Raw genomic sequence first — 24,112 nt, 5'->3', positions numbered from 1 at the left:
CAGAGGCTGAGTTCAAACAATGGAAGATGTTGATATACAAATTGCAGAAAAATGCCCCATTAATATGTAGATTGTGGCTTAAGCTTCACTCTCATTACTCTGTATAAGAAGGAAACCTGTTTATTATACACTGCCCGACAACTTTATTAGGAACATTAAGGTTTAGGCTGTGTGCAATGTTCAAAAATATGTAAATAAAAGGAGTCACCTACAGTTATGGAATGTAGGAAATCACTATGAAGCCAATTAGTGTCCAAATCAGTTAACCAGCAGTGGGAATCGGGCAAGATTTCAGAGACATTCATGCAGTTTGATTTTTGGTGAATGTTTAGTAGATGCTATAGCCGAGAGGACAATTATACTTTTCTTGTTCAAAGACTTGACTAGTGTCCATCACAAGGCATTGGTACAGAGCTTGAAGCAAAGAATCCTAAAAACAATACAATATGGGAATAGGGGATCTTCAATTGGTGTCTAAGATCAAGAGCTACTGATAGCAGGCACCAACTGGAAAATACATTTGCCTAATGCCAGTAATGCAATATTTGATAATTCCTAATCTATGCTTTTTGCTTCCACAAGTGCACCCACATTGGAAAGCATATTTAAAAGCATATTTAGGGAGGAAACCACACAAAACACTAGTCATCCTGTGTGCACTCAAGTGCCCTGGCCAACCCAGTCCTAAGATCTCAATCCCATCAACCATTTGTGGGATGAAGTGGTAAGGCATGTTTTTCAGCACAATCTTCTGCATGTGTTGGTTCAGGAAGTGGTATTTTATGCTGATGGTCCAATATTCCTCTTCTCATTCTTCAACAAAATGTTGTAGAATGACATGCCATGTTGTGTCAGATTTGGACCAGTCACAAACCAACACATGGTCCCAGTAAATTGGCTGGGAAGTTTGTATTGATTTTTAGGCTCATACATTGATGAAGTGAGATTGCAGAAACCATATTGTAGTACTAACTACTTCAGCTACTCTATAGTATTTTGTATTTCACTTTTCTACTAATTTTTCACCTTTTTTTTTTTTTTTGGTTGAAAGCTAGTTTGTAAAATTAAAAAAAAAAAAAAAATAAAATAAAGTCTGAATATGTAATAAATTTGTATTTTATTTATTATTTATTTTTTTTTTCCTTTTGTTATCACAAGGTTGCCTGGACTTTCATTACCATTATGACAGTTTTCCTTATCACCTACACTTTTCATTGCACATGGGTTACTTCTGAAGCCTACTCATCTCCTTCCATTGTCCTATCAGCTCGTAGCCATGATGGATCTCGCATTATTTTTGATGACTTTCGAGAAGCTTATTATTGGCTCAGGCATAACACTCCTGAAGTGAGTTACCTATGTTTTTTAAAATTTTTGATTGTTTTGTCTGATGTAGTTGTCGCTACAATAATAGGCATAAAGAAAATATAAAAAATGCGCATATATATATATATATATATTTTTTTTTTTTTTTTTTGTTTTTAATATGAGAGTATAAATAACATTCAGGTGATTAACTGTGTGAGTAGATTATTTACATACATGCAGAAATGGAATATGAAAACACATCCTAAAATGCTAAAGCACCTTAAAACAGCTTGATATGATAAGAATGTAAGTTAAAATTTAAAAATGTGAATTAGATGAAATACATGTAAAGATAGTATTGAGATATCCACCCACCGTGTAGGATGTCGATCTAAATGAAGTAAAAATTTAGAAAGCTTAAAGAAAGTAACAAAAAAAAAAAAAATTGCATTAATGGGCTAATACACTTGCAGTAGTAATGGATGCATTATGTCCATAATTGTTTTATATAGTATTTTTATATTATTATGGGGAAGATAATCATATTAAGATATATATATATCCCAATAGATCTATAGAAAACACATGGGATAATATAATGTACAAAAGTTAGTACACAAAAGAATGATATATGAGGTGCTACCCAAATGTTTCAGAAATTTGAATGTTGCGTGGGAACTATGTCTAGTATGGACTTGTGGCGCTAGGTAACACTGCATGCATCCTTTGTGAATCATTGTACCATGTGGTGCCCTTATACATTGAATATTTATGTGCAGTTCTTTGGTGGTGTGTTTCGTGTAGTTTGCAATTGTTGCGATGGATGATGTGAGAGAGCAACGTGCTTGCATCAAGTTTTGTTTCCTTCTTAACAATATGGCAGCAGAAACCCAGAAGTTGAAACAAGCTTTTGGTGACAGTGCTTTAGGCCACAGATCTACTACTGGTTTAACCATTTTAAAAACTGTTGAATGTCAGCTGATTACGACAATCGCTCTGGGCATCCATCATCGAGCACCACCCCGGAAAATGTCACAAAAGTCAATGCAAAGTTCTACTGCAGCATCCTGAGGCAGTTAAGGGAAGCCGTCAGGGGAAACGTTCAGAGACATGGTGCACAAAGAATTTGGTCCTTCATGATGACAATACGCCGGCCCGCGCATCCCTTGCTGTGGTGCAGTTTTTGGCATACAACATGGAAATCATCCCCAACCCTTCTTATTTACCAGACTTAGCCCCCTGCAACTTCTTTCTCTTCCCAGGAATGAAAATCAAGCTGAAGGGTCGAAGATTTGGCAGCGTAGAGGATATCTAAACCGAATTGCAGGCGGTGCCGAACACTGACGAAGGACTTTCAAGATGCATTCAAAGTGCTGGGATCAGTCTTTACCCTCTCAAGGGGACTACTTCGAAGGTGATGGTGGTAAATAAGACCCAGGGTGAGTCTAATTTACTTTATAAATACATTTCAGGAACTTTTGGGTGGCACCTCGTATATTTGTGTGTATATATATATTATCCTTTTGTACATTATATTATTTTATGTGTTTTCTATATATATCTATCGGGGTATATATCTGAACATGATTATCTTCCCCATAATATAAAAATACTATATATATATATATAATATTAAGAAAATAAGTAAGAGTAGGGGGGTGGAGTGTAACTGTAGCAAAAAGGAAGATAACATTAATTATGGATCAGGGACACTGCATAAGTCATTATATATATATATATATATATATTTTTTTTTTTTTTTATGGTATGAAGAAAGTGTTAAGAAGGTATTTTGTTTAATCCTATTGAATCTACGGTATACATGAGAAGTGAATTCGACGAAATGGATAAATGTAGCGATATATGGTAGGAATGAAGTGACCAAGGAAGATGTGAAAAAGAGACAGTTGACAAAAATTAAAAATAAGATATGAAAAAGTGACCAAAATAAGACTACATTGCAGGGTTTTTCACAATTTCAGTGTCTTCGTCAGAGGTCATCCACCGAAATTATGAGAAAGAGCAATGTTCTTGATTCTTTTTCCGACATGCTTTGTATGCTATGGTGCATGTGTGCTGTACACATGTGTTAAGCACAAAATTTGAAATTTTGCAACTAGAATAAGGTTTAATAAATTGTCCCAATGAATGTAATTATTATTAGTAGGTCATACAGATCATGAATGACCTTACAGAAGCATGCAAAAGAATTGAAAAAATAAAGTAATGATTTTGAAATGTAGGAATAGGCAAGAAGAAAGGAACTTACCGTTACTTTGTAAGACTGAAAAGAAAGTAAGAAAAAAAAAAATATATATATATATATATATGTATTAATTTTACTTGCTCAATATTAAGAGTGAAATTATTTTAATACTCAATTTTTTTTTTCTTTTTTTAATTTTCACAAAAATTATTAAAAATTCATAAAGTCATCATTACTTCTTTTTGAATGTAATACTATGTTTCGCATCTGTTAATTTTTATTACAGAAACATTTTTCTCTACCCCTAGGATGCAAAAGTGATGTCATGGTGGGATTATGGCTATCAGATAACTGCTATGGCCAATCGTACTATTTTGGTAGACAACAATACATGGAACAATACACATATATCTAGAGTTGGTCAAGCAATGGCTTCAACTGAGGAAAAGGCATATGAAATAATGAGGGAACTGGATGTAGATTATGTCTTGGTTATATTTGGAGGTTTAACTGGATATTCTTCAGATGGTATGTATATGTAATATTTGATAATTCTGATGACATTAGAATACAGAGTAGTCATCAAAAATACTGGACTATTTTGTATTTTCGAGAAATATGAAATTAATCCATCTTAGAACTGGGCATCACCTTTTTATAATACAGTAAACCCCCATTATTCACGGGGGTTACGTTCCTGAGAAATGCCGCGAATACTGAGTTATGGCTCCCATAGTAATAAAGGGGTTCCGTTCCAAAGTATGAAATACATAAGAAAAACTAGTCTACAATTTTGTCTATATATGTACCTTCATAATATGACTAGACAGTACATAGTGAAATGCAAGCATATGGCATCGAAATGAAAATAAGAAACAGTTTAATATTAAATGTAATATTTATTAGAAATTTCAAACAAATCTTTCAAACCAGCACCTTTGCTAGCTAAAAAACTTATCCTGCCAGTGCTATCACCAGTTTCGCTAAAGTGTTGATAAAGGAGTTTTGCCTTTTCACGAATAATGAGTGAACTTAACGGAATTTTATTTTGAGTTCGGTCTTCTATCCACAGATTTAAAGCTTTTTCTAATTTAACATCACTAGTTACAGAGCAAATTTTTGGAAGCAATTAGCGCGTTTTCATGGACACTACGGCAGATTTTTTTTCCCGATTTCTTGATTGATCGTACCGTTGACTCATTGATTTTATAATGTTTTGCCACTGAGAAGACACTTTCATCATTAGAAATTTTGTCTAATAACTCAATTTTATTTGCTAATGTCATCACCTTCTTTGACATTTTCACATTTCCCTTGTTATTCGTAGCCATATTTTTGTACGGGTTAGAAAGAACTTGTCCACAATAAAGTCACTTTCTTCCGTCAACATACTCAAAAAAGTCTGTTTTACACTGCAAAATGGTAGATTTATCACTTTTGTAAGCATATCAATTTATAAATTGATAAATTTATAAGCGTATAAATTAAAAACAAACGACGAAACCTTCCGTGGCAAGCGCATAACACGTACCGTACAAGGATTAGCGAGAAACATCCACGCTCGAGATTTTGTCACCCCTCTCCCCACACCCACTGAGCGCTGTTTTGACCGGGAAAGATAATTTTAGCCACGCCCATGTTTTTTTATGGCGGAAAATGTTCACAGTGCTTTAAATTTTTTTTGGGTTTCATTTTATATTAAAATAGCGAGGGTTTACTGTAATTTCATTGTTGTATGAAATTACAGTAAACTCATGAGAAGTCCCCATGGACTGGAGATGTGAAAATGTATCCCCAATTTACAAAGGGAAATCTAAGGGTGGCAAGAGTAATTACAGACCGGTTAGTTTAACTTCTGTTCTAGGTAAAATAGTGGAGTCACTGGTTAAAGATGCATTGCAGGTTCATCTAGACAAGTCTGCAGCAATAATTCAGACACAGCATGGGTTTGTTAAGGGAATGTCTTGTCTGACAAAATTGATTGGACACTGATATGATATGGTTACAAAGGAGTAAGATGCAAAAAATAATTTTGATATCATACACTTGGATTTCAGGAAAGCTTTTGACACTGTTGTGCATGGAAGATTACTGTACAAATTGGAGCAGTTTGGTATTAAGGATAAGTTACTACAATGGATAAAAGAGTGATTGCGTGGGAGAAGACAGAGTGGTAATCAATGAACAACACTGCTCTTCTTCGACTAATGTTATTATTGGAGTCCCACAGGGTTTGGTGTTGGGCCCACTGTTGTTTTGTATATTTATCAATGATATTGATGAAGGTATATCAGGCTTAGTGTCAAGGTTTGCAGATGATACAAAGGTTGGCAGTGTTGTTAATGACAGTAATGGCGGTGTGTTACTGCAATAGGATCTAGAAAATTTGGGCAGATGGAATGAGAAGTGGCAATTGCAAAGTGCTGCATATGGGTAAAAATAACCCCAGAGGAATGTACCACCTGTGTAGTACTACACGTAGGGTGGTAGAAAATAAAAAAGACCTAGGAGTGATTGTGCAGGCAGATATGAAGTTTTCCGAGCAATGTAGATAGGCTGCCAGAGCAGGTCATGGGGTATTGTCATTGATATACAGGAATTTTGCTAGTAGGGAAAAGAAGATTATCTCTTTGTATAAGATAGTGGGTAGGCCATGCCTTGAGTACTGTTACAGGTCTGGAGGCATAATTTTAGGGAGCATGTTGAGTTACTTGAGCGTGTACAGAGAAGGGCAACAAGATTGGTTAAGTTCTGCAAATTGCAGCGGCTGGAGACTAGGCACCTGCGAAGTGATCTGATGGAGGTGTAAAGGCCTTGAATGGGTTGATCAGCTGATTCTGATGGGTTTCTTCCGCTTGCTCAGATTACAAACCTGAGGGGGACATAAATTCAAATTGAGGAAAGACAGTTGTAGAATAGATGTGCGTGAATTTGCCTTTAGCCAGCTGGTGGTTAATTGCCCGAACAAACTTCCATCTGTCGTCGTGGAAGTTGATAGCTTAAATAAATTAGGAGGAACTGGACAAACTTTTAGAGGGAATGGCTGTGTGAAATTGTTTTTTTTGGGCTGATGCTACATAAGCTCATATGCTTTCCTTCTTGCATCACATGCCACTGTGACAAGAAAAAAAAAATTATTTAGTTGAATTACATAATAGAGTTTACATTATAGTTAAATTACATCTCTAGAAAACAGGTTTATTTGGTGAAGTTTTTCTCCCTTCCATTTGTGTATCATTAATTCACACAAGTGTTTTATGCATTTGACTAATGTTGGATCTTTTACTTTCAGAGAGTTGTTCATGACTTACGCAGGAATCAATTAGTAACCTACCCAATTGGATGAAAAAATATTTTCCTTAGAATATTTCAAAAATTTGCAGTTTATATTTTTATTTGGAAATTTTTTAATGTTACATGCATTATTTTTGCATATAATCTGGCATCAAGAATACTCAGTATTCAATACATTCCCTGAAGTTAATGAAATATATATGATAGTGGTAGTAGTGGCAAATGATGCAAGAAAGCAAACTTATATAACATCAGAAAATAAAACCTCCACACTTCTCCCATCTATACCTTCCAAGAATTCGGCTAGTTCTTCCTTGAATTTATTCAGACCATCCACTTCCATAACAACAGATGAAAACCTGTTCCAACAATCATCCACCCAATGGCTGCTAAAGGCAACCTTCCACACATCTATCCTGCAACAATACTTCCTCAACTTAAATTTATTTACCTTCCACTAGCTCAATCCATTCAAGACCTTAACACCTCAATCAGAACTGAAGTATTTCTAGGTAAGAGCTCCCTTTTTGTTCTCTTCACCAATCTGGTTGCTATTCTCTGTACTCATTTCAGCAGATCTACATCCTTCCTAAAGTGAGGCCTCCAGAACTGTTTATAGTACTCAAGATGTGGCCTAACCATGTCCTTGTAAAAAGGGATAATCACCTCCTCATCCCTGCATATCATTGACAAAACTCCATGAGCTGTTCTGGCAGTTTGTCTGCACTGCTCAGAAAATTTCAGAACTAACTGCACAATTACCCCAAAGTTTTTTTTTTTTCACTTTCCTGAGTGTAGTACCACACAGTTAAATTTACTTTTGGGTTACTGCTACCCATATGCAGTACTTTTCATTTGTCAATGTTAAACTTCAACAGCCATTTTTGAGCCCATTGACCCAATTTTCTTAGATCTTGTTGCAGTAGCTCACCCTGATTACTGTCGTTAACCACCCTGTCAACTTTTGTATCATCCACAAACTTTAACATTAAGCCTGATATACTTCATCAATATCATTGATAAATATGGAAAACAACAATGGGTCTGGCACTGAACCCTGTGATAACATTAGTCCACGAATAGCAGTGCCCATTGGTAACTACTGTCTTCTTCCACTTAACCATTCTTTTATCCAAAGCAGTATCAAAAGTCTTCCTAAAATCCAATTATAGGATGTCAAAATTTATTTTTTTGCATCCAGTTCCTTGGTCATTGCATCATAGATTAGTTAGACAAGAGTGCCCCTTGACAAATCCATGCTGTGGCTGCAGTATAGTTGCATTCCTGTTCAGATGGCCCTGTCCTGCATTACTTTTACCAGTGACTCCATTATTTTCCCTGGAACAGATGTTACGCTAACAGGTCTGTAATTACTCATGATCTCTTTTGATCCCTCTTTATGAATTCAAACATCTTCAGTGCATAGGGAGCGCCCATAATTATGGCTAAAGGCTTGCTTGCCTCTTTTAATATGATTGGATAGAGCCCATCCACCCCAGGATGCTTTTTTCATGTTTAACTTTAACAATTCCTCCACTTTCCTTTCAGTTATCGCAAAGTCATTTAACTCCCTATTGGAGTTTAATAAACTTCTGTCATCACCTACCCTAAAGAATTCCTCATGTGTGAATGTAGATGCAAAATAGCTATTCATTTTGTCATCAACAGTTGACATGAAGTGGCTCATTGTGATGCAGTCCCTTCCTTCTACTGTTAATATAAGCATAGAAGTCTTTGCTGCTTTTCTTTGCACTTTTGCCAGACCTCATAATTTGCCATAGCCTGCCTAACTTCCTTTGTGACTTGATTACAGATTAATTTATATCTACCATAGGCTTCTGAATCACCTGTTAATTTAAATTCATCCCATGCACTTTTCTTCACTGCCACTTGTCTCGATAGTTCATCTGACATCCATTAAGGTCTAAGCCTAGAACAGTATTTCTTTGTTGGTATGAAAAGCCTAGTATCTGCTATGGTTATTTCTCTGAATGCTTCCCATTTAGATTCTCCCTGTTACTGACTAAATAAGGAAAAAAATATTGAAATAGTCAACCAAAACATTGTGTGCGCCTGTGTTGACTTAGTTGGACATCACCTGTCTATATTTTAAGAAAATAAAATAGAATTATGTACTTTATTTGTGAATACTTTATGTCAAAAAAAAGACCTACCAGTGGAAATCTTTTGCTGTATTTAGTAAAGTGGAAAATTTCATATGATTGGTGTCAGATTTAAGTCGGTATAATAAAAGATACTTTTTCAGGCTTTATTTCCTCTTTTGGTTGGTGATGGCAAGAATATCACATACTCCTTATTCTTGCCAGCTTTTTTTTCCCCCCTTAGGGAAAAGAGAAGTACATTTGGTATTTGGTACGTTGAGGGTCTAGCGGCTCCTGGGATTTCTCCCATCTCCACGGTGTTCTCTGTATCGAGTGACAGTACCCTGTCAAGCCAGAGATTTAAAGTGTGTGGATCGTGTATAGTGTAGTCTGTTGTGCCCATTGTTCATCTGGCTTATTGGCCATCGGGCCCCTGATGGGACCCGACTTTGCCCATACTGCGCCACGTGGAGGCTAGCCAGGTGTTACCAATAAGGAATCAGTACTCTGGCAGGTCCTGCCACCTACTTTCCTCAGATTTCAATGGCTAGGACCTATAAAAAAAAAAAAAAGACATTGCTTTAATCGCTGTTAGTGCTTTGTTTGGTCATAGATTTGCCTTAAGAGCGAGAATGGATTGTACGCTGGATGAGTTATTTTTTGACCGAAAAGGGTCGGGCAAGCAATTTTGGTGTAGTTACAATTTTGACATGTGGGGCTGTGCGCTGTGAAGGTAGATAGATTTGGGTGGGGAGAAGGAAGGCTGGAGGGGAGAAAAGGAAGGAAGGGACCGATAGAGGAGGTGGCCCCCAAATGTTCAGTGGGCATGCCCATGCCACACCAGAGGGAAAGCGTCCTGTGTCCATATTCACACTTGTGATATTTATGTTGTTCCTCAGCGCCTGTGAGTATGTGGGAACGCGCTGTGGCATTTGGTTCGTTCCACTGATTTGGAGGACCTCTAGCTTGGCTTGGGCAATGTCCTTTTCAAGTTGTGTCTGGACTAATATCGTCTCCATCTTCATCCAGATGGAGACTATCTCTGCCCTAATGACCGCTGAAACCCTGTTTGTTTGTTCCTTGAATAAGCTCTCTAGTGCCGTTCGCAGGGCAAGGGACTGTTCCAGGGCCCTGCCCGGCGGTAGTGTCGGATCTAACGGGGTGCCCTGCGGTTTGTCCGGGGGTTTCTCCCCGATGTTGTCTGCCTGTATCACAGGTTGTTCAGCAGGATCCTTATTCTCGCTTTTAGAGCGAGTCACTCTTTCCATATTTGGTGTCATATTTTTTGTGTTTTCCTTTGGCTGTAGTGGAGCTAGATTGTGTGAAGTCAATGTCCTCACTTTCTATAATTTCAAAGTTTTCGTTGTTTGCCATCTGTGGCTGCGATGCTCTTGATTTTCCTGCTTTGTCATCTGTTTCCGTTGTCTTCGGATTAACGAGGTTGGAACGATTTATGGAAATCATTTTCTTTGGTCTAAATGTAACGGTAGTCTTAATTTCTTTTAATTTCGCCAGAATAAGTGGAGCCGCACTATAGCTTTGCTGCCTGGAGGATTTTACTTTCTATTTTTCAGGAAGGTGAGTCATTTCCTATTTTGCCACAGGTTAAGCTCCGGGCAGGGATTGACTGAGTGAGCACTTCCAGGAAAGCGTTGAGGGTGGGCAGATTACCCACAACTTAGTGTCCTCGGGCAATGAATGGCGTTGTTCGTTCAAGAGGGAAATGTGGACATTTTTAGTTCTTCTATGCATAATTATTACCAGAAAAGCAAAATCAAAAGTCACAGAACTGTTGGGACACGATCAGTGCCTTGTTTAGAAACACACAGGGTCACCCTCCCCAGTCAAGAGTACACTTCAACCGCGGTGACAGAGAAATATGTAGTTTGCCACCATCTCCAGTGCTAGAACAATGCCGCCACGGTGAGCTGACACATTATTACCAGTGTTGAATCGAAAACAAGTTGAAATGTACTAAATAACCCAATAAAAGAGAAACAAAACTCACCGCTGTGATCCACAACTTGGATAACTGGCTTAATTTATAACACATATTCCGAACACGATTTTGCGGAGCGGCATACAGCACATCCGAACTGTAAGGCACCATATTGGCCATCAAAAGAGAAGTACAGTAAACCCGCAGTATCTGTATTCGCGATTGCTGATTTAATATAAAATGAAACCTTAAAAAATGTGAATTTTAAAGCGCCGTGAATATTTTCCACCATAAAAAAAAAAAACATGGGCGTGGCTAAAATTCTTTCCTGGTCAAAATAGCGCTCGGTGGGTGGGGGGAAGAAGGGTGACAAAATCGCGAGCGTGGATGTTTCTCACTAATCCTTGTTCAGTATGTGTTATGCGCTTGTCATAGAAGGTTTCGTCGTTTTCTTTTAATTTGTATGTTTATAAATTTATCAATTTATAAATTGATATGCTTACAAAAGTGATAAATCTACCGTTTTGCAGTATAAAACAAACTTTTTCGAGTGTGTTAACGGAAGAAAGTGACTTTATTGTGGACAAGTTCTTTCTAACCCATACAAAAATATGGTTACGAATAACAAGGGACATGTGAAAAGATCAAAGGTGAAGACATTAGCGAATAAAATTGAGTTATTAGACAAATTTTCTAACGGTGAAAGTGTCTCCTCAGTGGCAAAACATTATAAAATCAATGAGTCAACGGTACGATCAATCAAGAAATTGGGAAAAAAATCTGCCGTAGTGTCCGTGAAAACGTGCTAATTGCTCAAAAATTTGCTCTGTAACTCGTGATGTTAAATTAGAAAAAATGGAAAAGGCTTTAAATCTGTGGATAGAAGACCGAACTCAAAATAAAATTCCGTTAAGTTCACTCATCATTCGTGAAAAAGCAAAACTACTTTATCAACACTTTAGAGAAACTGGTGATAGCACTGGCGGGATAAGTTTTTCAGCTAGCAAAGGCGCTGGTTTGAAAGATTTGTTTGAAATTTCTAATAAATATTACATTTAATATTAAATTGTTTCTTATTTTCATTTCGATGCCACATGCTTGCATTTCACTATGTACTGTCTATGTACATGGTCATATTATGAAGGTACATATAATACATACCTAGACAAAATTTTAGACTAGTTTTTCTTATATATTACATACTTTGGAACGGGAGCCATAACTCAGTATTCGCGACATTTCTCAGGAACGTAACCCCCGCGAATAGCGGGGGTTTACTGTATATATATTTTGTAAATCCTTATGGATTTACAAAATATACTTTTTTGTAAATCCTTATGGATTTACAAAAAAGTCCTCATGCATGAGGACTTTTTCTTGAATGGAAAAAGTCCTTGTGACAGTCTATAGGCACTATCTTTTTCTTTTTTTCTTTCCTTGCATTAACCATGAAAGCTAAATGCCTTAGAGAACTATTTCCTCTGAGTAGGCTGTGACATTTGACAAATTTTTTCAGCGTTTTGCTGTATGAATATACCTGCTCATCTTTGGATGAAAAAGTTAGTGTTTTCAATATAGCAGCTGAAGTTTTCCCTCAGCAAATTTTGTAAAACAATTTATTGCATCTGAAAGTGAGGGGGAGGGAGACATTGATAATATTACTTTGTAGGCCATCACTCCCCTTAAAACATTAAGAATTATATTGTTTATATTCCAATTACAGTATACTGAAAAGCCAGATTTAGAAATATTTGATTTACTCACTTGTAATCTTCACCTGTTGTTCTGTACAATTCATATGCTCTTTTGACTTCCTTATAGAATTTTTTAAGCTTTGATAAATCACATAATTGGTTCACCTGCCCCCCCCAATTAGATGCCTATTGCAAAATTTTATTTTTTATCATTAAAGTGTTATAATGAAAGAAGATCTGTGCTCAGTATGATGATAGTAATAAGCTGCACTTCCTCAAACAAGGTTTGGATGATTGCTTATGACCGACACATGACAAGAGAGAACTGCGAGTGCTTCATCCAGATAACCATCTAAATTGGTGACATGTTGGTTTTGTATTGTTTTTTTCAATAACCTTCAGAGATGCCAAAACTTCTAGCGCCAGGTGCACTTGACTAGTTATGCATTTTAAAATTGCTTCATTTTTGATTTAATAACAGTCTGACTTCTGTTTAATTAACTTCTTTATAGTGAATTTTTTGACTTCATCTTGGTAATTACTAGTGCTTTTTTTTTTTTTTTTTGGGACGGTACACAATGGTACGGCGTACCGGCACCTTTATTAACAGTGACCTGTGACATTTGGATGCTGTACACTTCGAAATTTGTAGTACTCTGTAAATTTTTTCACACATTTACCTACTTTTCAAAATTTAACTAAATTTGCATTTTTCACTGTCTATCTATTGTTAAGATATTTTCTATGTAAAACTTTATAACCATTTTTAGAATTCTAAATTACACAGTCAGACTTCTGTTTAACGAACTCCTTTTATAGCATTCTTTTTAAAAATTCCCCTTGGAAATTACATTTAAAATAGTTTCCATTGAGCAAAGAAAATTTTCATATAACGAACAGCTTAGGAGAGACTTAACTGGGTACGCACTGTTCACCCTTCTGGCCTTCAGGCAACTTAGAAAATTAGTGCTGCTGCTTAGCAAGAATTGAGAGAGCCAAAGGGATTACCATTCTACAACTTAGGGGTACCTGGTAAAACCTATCCGACCACCTGTCCCACGTATGGAAAAGTCACGCTGGTCAACAGTGAGCAGATCAAGGGATATTCCCAATGGGCTCTGGTTCACCTTCTAGTACAGGGGCTACATTCAAAGTTAGATTTTTTTGGGGGCCGCACTGAGTGATTCGAGAAAAATTAGTGCATTACATTTTCCATATCTTGTTACATGTAAAAGAAGTTTCTGTTCTCAGTTACTGTTTTTTATTTTCAAGCTATATATAAAAAATGCAAATTCACAATACTTTTATGTGTAACAAATCTATGTCACTATTTTATATTTTATTAAAATCATAACAATATGACTTTCTTTTGTTTTTCAAAAAAAAATACCTTACTTTTGCCTTTAAATGCTCACTTTAGAAAATTTACAACCCAAAAGGATCACTGCTTAAGGGGAATAAATAAAAATAATGATGAACCTAAAATTGAAAATATTATTAAGCACAATTCACTATTACATTTACTAAACAAAACATTTAATGAGAATTTTTTTTTTGATAATTAACAAACTTTAAAATGCTGTATTCACTTTCCATGGGGGCCGTAAATTAACTGTAAGCGCCCTGTTTGAGAATTAGGAGAGAGATAGGGTGATTTAATTTTACTTCGACAAATAATCATCTGTTGTTTCGCGGAAGTGCGTTATCCATATTTTTCCGTAAATTTTCCCTATCTCTGTGTACATGGTCACAGTAGCTGAATATCCAAATGACAATTGCATTTTGGACAGTTAAAAAAAAAAAAAAAATTAAATTTAAGAACTAGGTGACAATATTGATGACGAAAAAAGGAAAATGAGGACAACAAAGGTATTAAAAAGGAGGAAAAACGAAGGTATACACTAGGAGCAGACATGCTCCTAGTGTATGGATTAGCAGAGGGGCAATGGATGAGCCGCTCAACGAATTTATGGAGAACGCTTCCCAGACAGACATGTACAGGACCACCATTTGTCTGTGCGTGTGCATCAAAATTTGTGCAATTATGGGTCATTTAGAGGTAACAAGAGTAGTGCAGGCAGACCACGTTCGACGCGAGCTCCCACCATGAAAGAAAGTGTGTTGAATGCCGTCCAGAATAATCCTACTACCAGCACACGTGCTGTTGCCTCTGCCTTAGGAGTGTCTCGTTGCAGTGTACAGCATGTCTGGCACGACAATTCCTTACACCCCTTTCATCTCCAAAGGATTCAGTTACTGCTCCCCCAAGATCATCCTGCATGTGTGGCTTATTTCACTCGGGAAGGCTTATTCAATCAGCACAATGCTCATGTGTGCGCCCCCATGCGGTACAACATCGCTTCGCAATAAATGTGTGGGTAGGTATGGTCGGTGACTGCTTAGTCGGCCCATACCTGTTGCCATCCCGCATGAAGTCCACTAAATATCGGATCTTTCTTGAACAAGCTCTACCAGGGTTACTTGACAATGTTCCAGCAAATGTGAGATGCAACATTTGGTTTCAACGTGATGGGGCACCTGCCCATTATGGAAGGTGTGTTCGTGACCATTTGAACAAGTGTTTTGGATGTCAATGGATTGGCCGTGGTGGACCCGTTGCCTGGCCCCCACGCTCACCTGATTTATCGAGCCTTGATTTCTTTCTGTGGGGCCCTCAAATCTATCGTGTATGAATCATCTGTGGCGAGACTCGTCTGCGCTGCTGCTACTGTCAAAGAAACTCCAGGTGTGTTCGACCATGTCCGCCAATCCATGCTGTGCCGGTGTCATGCATGCATTGCGTCTTGTGGTGGAACCTTCAAGCATCTGTTGTAAAATCATAAAATACATCCATCTCGTACTCCATCGTTAATATTATGTCAAATAAATGTTTGCCACTAATTGCTGACTTGTGTCATTTCTGCTTCTTGTGCCTCTGCTACTACTTTTCCGTGACGTTTCCAGTTATGGGTTCCTATGCGATTCACATTCCTTTAGATGTTACCTACCTCCCCTAAACGTTTGTACCACTATTCTTGAGACACCCTGTATAATGAACAGATTATGAGGGACTTGACTTTGTTAACACTGTTCCCACATCTGGCCTTCAGGCAATTAGAAAGTGTGGATTAAGGGGATTACTGTTCCGCAATGTTAACGTGCCTGTAAAATCTGTGCAGTCAACCTTTCCATAGCCACGCAGAAGAATAAGACATTCCAAAAATGGATAATAGTCACTAGTCAACCTGTGTTGCAGTTTCCCTTTACTGCTGCAAGCAGTCATCTGTTTTTTGCAGAAGTGAGTGATCCCTGCCTTTCAGTAAATTTCTCCTCTGTCTATGTTTACAGGGTCACAGTAGCTGAATACCTCAGTGAGTCTGATATTTTGGACAGTATTCGAAGAACTAGTGAGAGTAGCAACATTTGGGGGGGGGGGGTGACTAAGATATTAAATATACTTTCCCAAGATGAAATGTTGGCAGATTTTTAAACTCTGAGAAAATACAGTATATTTCAGTTCTAAAATAAATGCAAACATCTGTTTTTGAGACCGATGAACACTAAAATCAGTGTTCAACAAAAGATTTTGACTTGCAAACAGCTGCTTCCACCTTGCATTAAAATGTAACAAAGATTTAAATGTCAGATATTTCAACAGAAATTAAGTTTCAAAATTCATATTTTATCAATTCTGCAGGATATAAAATCTGTAACCCCTTTTTAACTTCTCCAATTCATTCATGCATATTCTTTTTATTAATAGAGCCAATTGATACATGAAAATAGGCTTATATGGCATCATTCAAAAAAAGAAACCACTTCCCATTTCACCCATCCATTCTCCCTTGAATTTATTTAAGCTATCAACAATATCATATCACAACATATGATATTGTCTAACAGAATCTTATCAAAACAGAAATTACATTACATTTTTCTTACCCTGCCTGTAACAGGGTAAACTTAAATTGATTAAAAATTATCTTAGATCAACAACTGGACAAGAATGACTAACCAACATATCAATTATATCCATTAAAAATGTTGCACAAAACATAAATTATGATAAAATTGATAATTTTGCTTCGGCAAAAGTAAGAAAAATTCAATTAAAACAATACCTTCATTGCATATTTTTAGTTTATTTTATAATGTTAATGGTACTTTATTATATTTCGCTTCTATGATTTTATTCTAGATATATAAACAAAAGCTGTAGACATAAGTGAATATTTGCAAGTTTCTGTTTCGTTATATTTATTGTATTATTTAAATATTTAAATTATTTTACTAATAAACACATGTATATGCAAATCATAGATCGTTGTAATAGTAATTTTTATAAATTCATAAAGATTACTTACCTGCATATAATGGGGAGTACTTATATTACTTTTGTCCCAGGTTTATGATTGCCTAGTTCCATCTCTGTTTGCACACTTATTATAATAATTATTACATCCCTTTGGTTTTGTAATAAAAATGTTTTAAAGGTATTTCTTGTGTTGAAAAAAAAAAAAAAAAAAAAAAAAAAAACATTTCGGTGGACAGTATGAACTACCACAGATATTTACTATGGATCTAATATGGGAATTAATAAATATTAACCACATTTTAATTATACATTAATCTTAGTTTTTTTGTGCCCTTTTCTTTCTCCTTCCAGATATCAATAAGTTTTTGTGGATGGTAAGGATAGGTGGCTCTACAGAAAGAGGAAGACACATTAAAGAAAACGATTACTATACTCCATCTGGAGAATTCCGCATAGATCGTGAGGGTTCACCAGTTTTACTTAATTGTTTAATGTACAAAATGTGTTATTACAGGTTTGGATCAGTATATACTGAAGCAGGTAAGTAGTGTTAATTTTATTTGTATATATTTAATTACATTAATAGACCACATGGACTATTTTGTAAAGGGCAAATTAATAAATAAGGTCCTGTTGTGGGTAGTGAAAGAGAGCAGCCTTGTTTTAAGTTGGCTCCGGTGGCTTAACTAAAGGGGATTAAAATAAAGTGTCTGGTAAACTAAATATATGTTTAATATTTGTTAATTTTTAAATCTTATTTCAGTAATTTTGTGAAATTAATTTCTACAATATTTTGTAAATTTAATTCTTAACGTTTCTAAATTATTTCTGCCAAATTAAATTTTGTTTCTCCAGTTTAAATTTTATCTAAATAATGATTTTGTCAAGATCCCATTTCAATATATTGTCCCACAATGCCATGGCTCAGATGGACGTGCTTGTATGGCCTGTGGCATGTATTCTAATGTCAGTCTAGTAGACAGACTAAGCTCAACTGACAGTTCTTTTCTTTGCACCCTATGTAAGGAGTGTACCAATCTTAAATTAAAACTTGGTGCATTATGAGAATTTAATGGATAGTTGCTCTAGAAACAGATGTAACTGGGAGCTTGGCATCATATGGCAGGTTACAAGAGACATTAGTCTCTTGTAACCTGCCATATGATGCTCTGTTGTTGGAAGATGAAAGATGTTGCAGTACTTAAAGGTAAAGGCACAGGTTTTAATTTCAGAAAAGGGGACTCTAACAATTTAAGTCTCTACATGGCATCTGGTAGTTGGGGGATTGCAGAAGGAGGATAAAATACACTTGAATTGTGGAATACCTTTGAAACCATGAATACACATATACCAATTAAGAAAATGTAGCACAAGGAGGATTTGCACTGATGAATACAGAGCTGGGCAGTCTAATACAGCAGAAAAAGATAGCATGGGAAAGTTAGAGTGAGGAAAAGTCTATAACAGTACCACATATAAGGTAGGGAGATCAAAGCTCAGTATGAGAAAGCACTGGCTAAGAGAGCAAAGAATGGGGACAAGGAGTTTTTCATATATGTGAATACAAAGAAGAAAATGAATTAGATAGGACCCTTGTGTACTGTATATAGGAAAGTCAGATAAACCAACCAATGTTGCTGATGGATTGAATATCAACTTCGTATCAGTCTTTACTAACAAAAGACTCTTTGTGCTTAGGAGAGGCTGTGCCATATGATATCAGTGATTTTTAAATTACAGATGACTGTTTATAAGAAAACTTTCGAACCTTTCAAATTACCGGAAAAGAGGTTTTGACTAGACTGTAGGAAGTTTTCTTTTAGCCAGTGAATCATTAATTACTGGAATAAATCGTTAGCAGGCAATTGAGGCTGAAAGCAGTGGTCAGCTGGATAGTTACCTACATGAGGAGGGAAGTACATAATTTATTTGTTTTGTATTTTCTTATCTTCTTTTTTTACTTGCACACTTGCTGGTGCAACAAAAACCTATGCCTTCCTTGCTAATACTAATATCAAAATTATAGTTAATGATGTTTTGGCCTTAATTGCACATAGCAAATTTTCCTTTACAATGAGTTTCCTTGGTATCTCTCTACTTTAATTAAAAGATAAGGTACTGATACAACAGTCTCTCATCAAATAGCACCAACTATCCATAGCAAAACATTTGTAGAGAAAGTTATATGAAGTAGAGTTTTACAACTGTTTTGGTCTTTTCAATATTATTTAGTGTATGGAGTGATGAGTATGGTTATCCTCAATGATCTTTGGTAGAAGAAAGTTTTGTAATAGACCATAAACCTTCATGTGACTGAAAGCACAAAACACATTTTCCAAACAAACAAGCTTGCAGTTTCTTTCCCTAGCCTCTAAAATTTGTTTAATCACTTGCCCATTCAATTGAAAAGTTTATTGATCAATAAATTCTCTTCACTGTCTATCTGCACCAAAATGTTGCTACAGAAATTGATATTTCTTCTTGTTGTCATCATCCATGATGATTTATATCCTGCACAATTTAAAATAATTGTTCTCACATTTATGTTATCTTACAATTGTTTTTAGCCTGTGGCAAAGAACAAACTATACGAACAAAATTCCTTGTGCTAATCATAAATGAAATGTTTATTGCGAGATCATTTACATATTGATTGTGAAAACCTTGCTGACTGGTTTTTCAAACAGAAAAATTTAGTATGTTCATTCTGCTCCTTGAAAGTCACTAATTTTGTTTGCATTAAATGCATACCAGCTGTCAGCAGAACTCATAACTACTTGTCACTAAAAAACTTGAAGACCACAGCTTTTGTTGAGTGCTTAGTTTGTCTTACTAAGTTTAAAATACACAAAGTTGTAAAGCCACTGTACAATTGCCCTGCATTCTATTTGCAGAGATCTTAAATATGTATATGGATATCTTACATGCCGGCTCAACGCAGTAGCAACAACATTTATGAATTCATAAATGCCTGGATTCAGCAATAAGTTCACTATCATGGATTTATTTTGCTGCTGGAATTATGAATCTGTATCCATAATATCCAAAAGATGCCATATCTAGTAAAAAAGAACAGTTAGCTTTTAAGTCAACTTGGTAATTTCAGATATAGAATTTCTCTATTTATGCAATGAGGTTTTCTGTGTATTTCCCCTAAAAATCAGAGTTGAAATTTTAGCACTACAAACTTTAAACTTTTTCTCACATTTAGGCTCTTCTAGCAGGCTTGGGCAGGAAAAGCCTTATAGAAGTATTAGCATTTCCTACCTAGGCATTATATCCTGTGTTTAGGTTATTAAACTAAAACAATTGTTAATTTGGCTGTAAGTATGTGGATATATGAAGACTCCTATTGTAATTCCCGTATTAGTTGTTGCTTTCGTCCCTGGTAGGCAAGACCATTTGCACAATTTCCAACAGCAGAGAGTTTCTAAACCTGGTTTCTGGTCTAACGATTTCAGAAGATCAGGTTATGGCCTCATTTGACATAGTATCACTCTTAGTATCATGTGCCAAACAACTCCTGAACAACAACCAAACCCTGGGCAGCAGAACTTCACTATCTGCAAACAACATTTGCACTGCCCTCAAATTGTGCCCGACTGGTGGTGTGGTTATGTACGGTGAATCCTTTTAAAGATTGCTGGCCAATTCATCAACTACTGGTCAGCATGTGCTCACAGACTTCTCTCTGTACTGTGCGAGACATTAATCCATGCTTTGACCCACTCCAGTTCTGTTGATGAGAGGCGTGCTGAGATTGTTAGTGAAAGCTGACCTGGCTAGGTGTGACCTACAGGCCTGTGACCGCACAGCAAACCCTAGAGCCGCATGTAGTGATGACCCTGTGTCGACTGCCTTTATCCCATACTACCTGAACCTATCACAACAATTCTCTAAGGGCTTATGGGATAAAGTGCTTGCAACTTCCAGACAGGAAATTATGGTCCATCTTGAGTGTAAAGACACTGCCTCCCCACCCATGGCTGCTACATTGGCAAATCTGGTAGAAGGCTCAAAGAGCATGAGAGAGTAATCTGTTCTGTGGATTTGGAACACTCAGCGATTGCGGAGCACTTCTGGTCTACCTATCACGACATTAAAATTATCAACCAAACTGGCCACTACCGTCGTGGCGTCTGGTTGGAATCGCTTGACATCTTGTGTTGTCACTATTCATTTAACTGGAACAAAGGAGGATGCATCCCCACCATCATTGAAGTAGCCATCCTCCTGAATGATAAACGTTGGCACACACACAGCATACCCAAGAGTTGCTGTTACAACCACGAGCCTCTACTTCCAACTGCTAATTGTTTCTGCACCTGTGGCATGCGGTTAATCTCATATGACCAGGCATTCTTTATAATTTTTTGTATTAATGCTTTTCCCACTGAGAAATGACAATTTCTGTTCGAAAACTTTGGTGACTTGTTATCTTATTTAACCTGTGCTTTAACTTCTTTCTATTAAAGAGTTTTTATCTAAAACCTAAATATTCTTATAATAAATCCCGAGAGCATAAACCTGTTTCAATATGTGAAGTGCTGGTGACATTCTGCATAAAATATAACCTCTAAATACACTTAAAATTGATGTATTTGGTTCTATTGCATATAAAAATTATATGTTTAAATAATTGCCATCTGAATTCTCTCTTTATAAAGGAGAGTGAGTGTCTATTTTTAAGTTCCTTGAATGACTTTTTGCTCTGGTAAAACAGACATTCAGGCAGATCTGCACAAATTATAGAATCAGTGTTTATTTCTTCTGCTTAGGGAAAAGGAACAAATTGTTCATATAGCTAGTCCCTACAGCACATGCTCCTTGAATAGACTGGGGATCCCTGACTGCTAAATACTGTCGATATGCCAACCTGCACTGGACCAGCGTGGCAGATTATGGTCCATTTTTCTCAAACATGAATTGTTGAGGGTTGATAATGGCTGCAGTTTTTTTTTTTTTTTTTTTTTTTTACACATTAAAGAAGCAAACTAGAAATAAGAAAGTTTCTGTGTGTTCATGGTCTACACTAGGGCCAGCCAACCTTTTCATGCAGTGTACCCATGTTATATTGGAAATGCACTGCATGCTGCCAAGCAGATCTAGAAGCTAACAGAATCAGTAATCCTCTCCACCCCCCCCTCAACTACAAATATAATTAGCTAATTACATAAAGGAATTTTATGAAAAATGCTTGTAATAAAATAAATTTAATATTGATTAATGTCCCCACTTAACTGTGCTAAAATAAAATAGGTTCTTGTCACATTTAAATTGGTCAAAAATTTTTTTTTTTTCCACATCAGAAGGTATGCCACTAACAAGAGTTACATGTAATGTGGGTTGGACACACCTCATCAGTTAATAAATGCAGGCCTGAGTGCTTTCATTTCAAATTTGTTTATGGATATTCTAAATTGTGTTTGTATCAGAACACTTTCATCAAGTGGTCTGCATATCGCACATTAAAGGTTTCACTTACAAAATAAAATTTAAAATGTAATCTTAAATTATTAAAGTTTAAATGTTATTTCCTTAATTAGGTAAGCCTCCTGGTTATGATCGTGTAAGAAATGCAGAAATTGGTAATAAGGACTTTGAATTAGATGTTCTGGAAGAAGCATATACTACAGAGCACTGGTTAGTAAGAATATATAAAGTTAAAGACCTTCCTAATAGAGGGGTGTAAAATCTAAAAGAACATAAGAAAATTGTTACATGTGGCTGCATATACCAACGTACATATGTGATTTGTTGTTAACTATTTCTACAACAACATGTATGTGTATAAAATAAGCTGTCTTTTCTACAGAATAAAGAATAACTTTTTTCGTGTTGTTTGATTTTATTAAATCAAGATAATATATTCACACTGTCCATGATACAACATTAACTTAGCTGAAAGAATAAAGTTCTTGTTTGAATAAACATGAATGTGAACTAAAACTTTAGTTAGCAGTTGAAAATGAAAAAAAATTTTCATGCAGTTCTTAATCTAAAAATTAAAATTGTCTATTCAGATATTCATCAATTTCACCAACCTCAAATAAAGAATTGGATTGATGAAGCAGATATCTGAATTAAAAATGAAAAGTACCAGGCCTAAAGGCAGAGTGGATTGATGGTGTTGAGCTAGCATTATTAGAAAGAAGGGTTATTCTGGCTAGGAGTAATGTAGGACTATGAGCCTGTCACTTTTTACTACCACATCTGTACAAAAGGTGGGGATAAACAGGCGATATACTATTCTGTGGCACATCCAGCATACAAAAGTAAATCACAGTTATGATCTGTTGTAAAGTCAAAACTTTTTTTTTTTTTGTCAAAAAAAAAAAAAAAGCCATCACCAACAGTTTTCTTAAAATTGCATACTTTGCAGGCCCATCTTAAGGATGCTGGCTGGTTATATCTCCAGTTTTCCTCTCACATCAGACAAACTGCCCTTCGCGACAAGGGGTAGGGTATGCTAGAGTTTGAACGCCGGTCTAATCAAGAAGCATGTGCTATGCACTGCTGCTCCTGCCCACCCGGCTACGGAGGCACCAGTAGTACATTGTGAAGGCTAGAATGTGTGTGAGTGGCTTGTGCAGTGTAATGTTAGGTTGTGTTGTTCTTCTGGCCATTTAGCTTGCTGAATCTAAATGGCTGGCCGTCACTAACTCTGGGACGTAGGCCAGTTAGCAGAAGGCTTAAGATCTTGACTGAACCCAACACAGAGTCTTAGGCCACTTAGTAAAGGGCTTGAGAGTTAGGTTTTTAAATCTAGGTCCCAAACAGGCAACTGATGTTATTTTTCCATGTAACACAGTTGATAATAGAAAATTTAACTGGCTATTATGAAGTAACTTTAAAAAACAGAGAAGTAATTAATCGTAGTTGGTTAATGTAATCATTGAGCATTGACGGTGTATTGCTTTTGTTGTTTATTATTTCACAAATAAAATACACCAAACAAATAATTTACTACAGATCATAAAGTAGAAAAAATACATATAAATTGTTTTTGTCAATAGTAAGAATTAATGCAAGTCAAAGGATAGATAAGTCAACACACAAATTATTAAATGAGGGAAAAAAAGAATCTGAAAATGTTATATGAAAGAATTGTTTCAGTATTTTTATGTAGTAGAAATTTGCCACTAAGAGAGTCTAATGAAGACTGGATTAAGTGGAAATGGAAATTTTTTGGGGTTGATAGAATTATTATCAAGATATGATGTGTTGCTGTCAGAATATCTAAAATCCATTAAA

The 24,112-nt window shown here is 36.1% G+C and overlaps 1 protein-coding gene across 2 annotated transcripts in view; it reads left to right on the top strand.

The window, feature by feature from the left end:
- Stt3A (catalytic subunit 3A of the oligosaccharyltransferase complex) overlaps window positions 1-22,583 on the top strand; it is a 219,209-nt gene extending 196,626 nt beyond the window's left edge. For both annotated transcript variants that reach the window (XM_090386700.1, XM_090386701.1), the window contains 4 exons: window positions 1,159-1,347; window positions 3,823-4,042; window positions 17,210-17,398; window positions 22,405-22,583. In XM_090386700.1, coding sequence (XP_090242826.1) covers window positions 1,159-1,347; window positions 3,823-4,042; window positions 17,210-17,398; window positions 22,405-22,550 — 744 coding nt within the window. In that variant the 3' untranslated portion in view covers window positions 22,551-22,583. The remainder of the gene's footprint in view (window positions 1-1,158; window positions 1,348-3,822; window positions 4,043-17,209; window positions 17,399-22,404) is intronic.
- The last annotated feature ends 1,529 nt before the right edge of the window (window positions 22,584-24,112 follow it).

The sequence above is a fragment of the Mastigoproctus giganteus genome, chromosome 12 (genome assembly GCF_048544385.1).
Source record: "Mastigoproctus giganteus isolate SK-2022 chromosome 12, ASM4854438v1, whole genome shotgun sequence".
Lineage (NCBI taxonomy): Eukaryota > Metazoa > Arthropoda > Arachnida > Uropygi > Thelyphonidae > Mastigoproctus > Mastigoproctus giganteus.
Note: the sequence above shows the minus strand (reverse complement) of the source record. Positions and strands in the feature narration are given on the sequence as shown.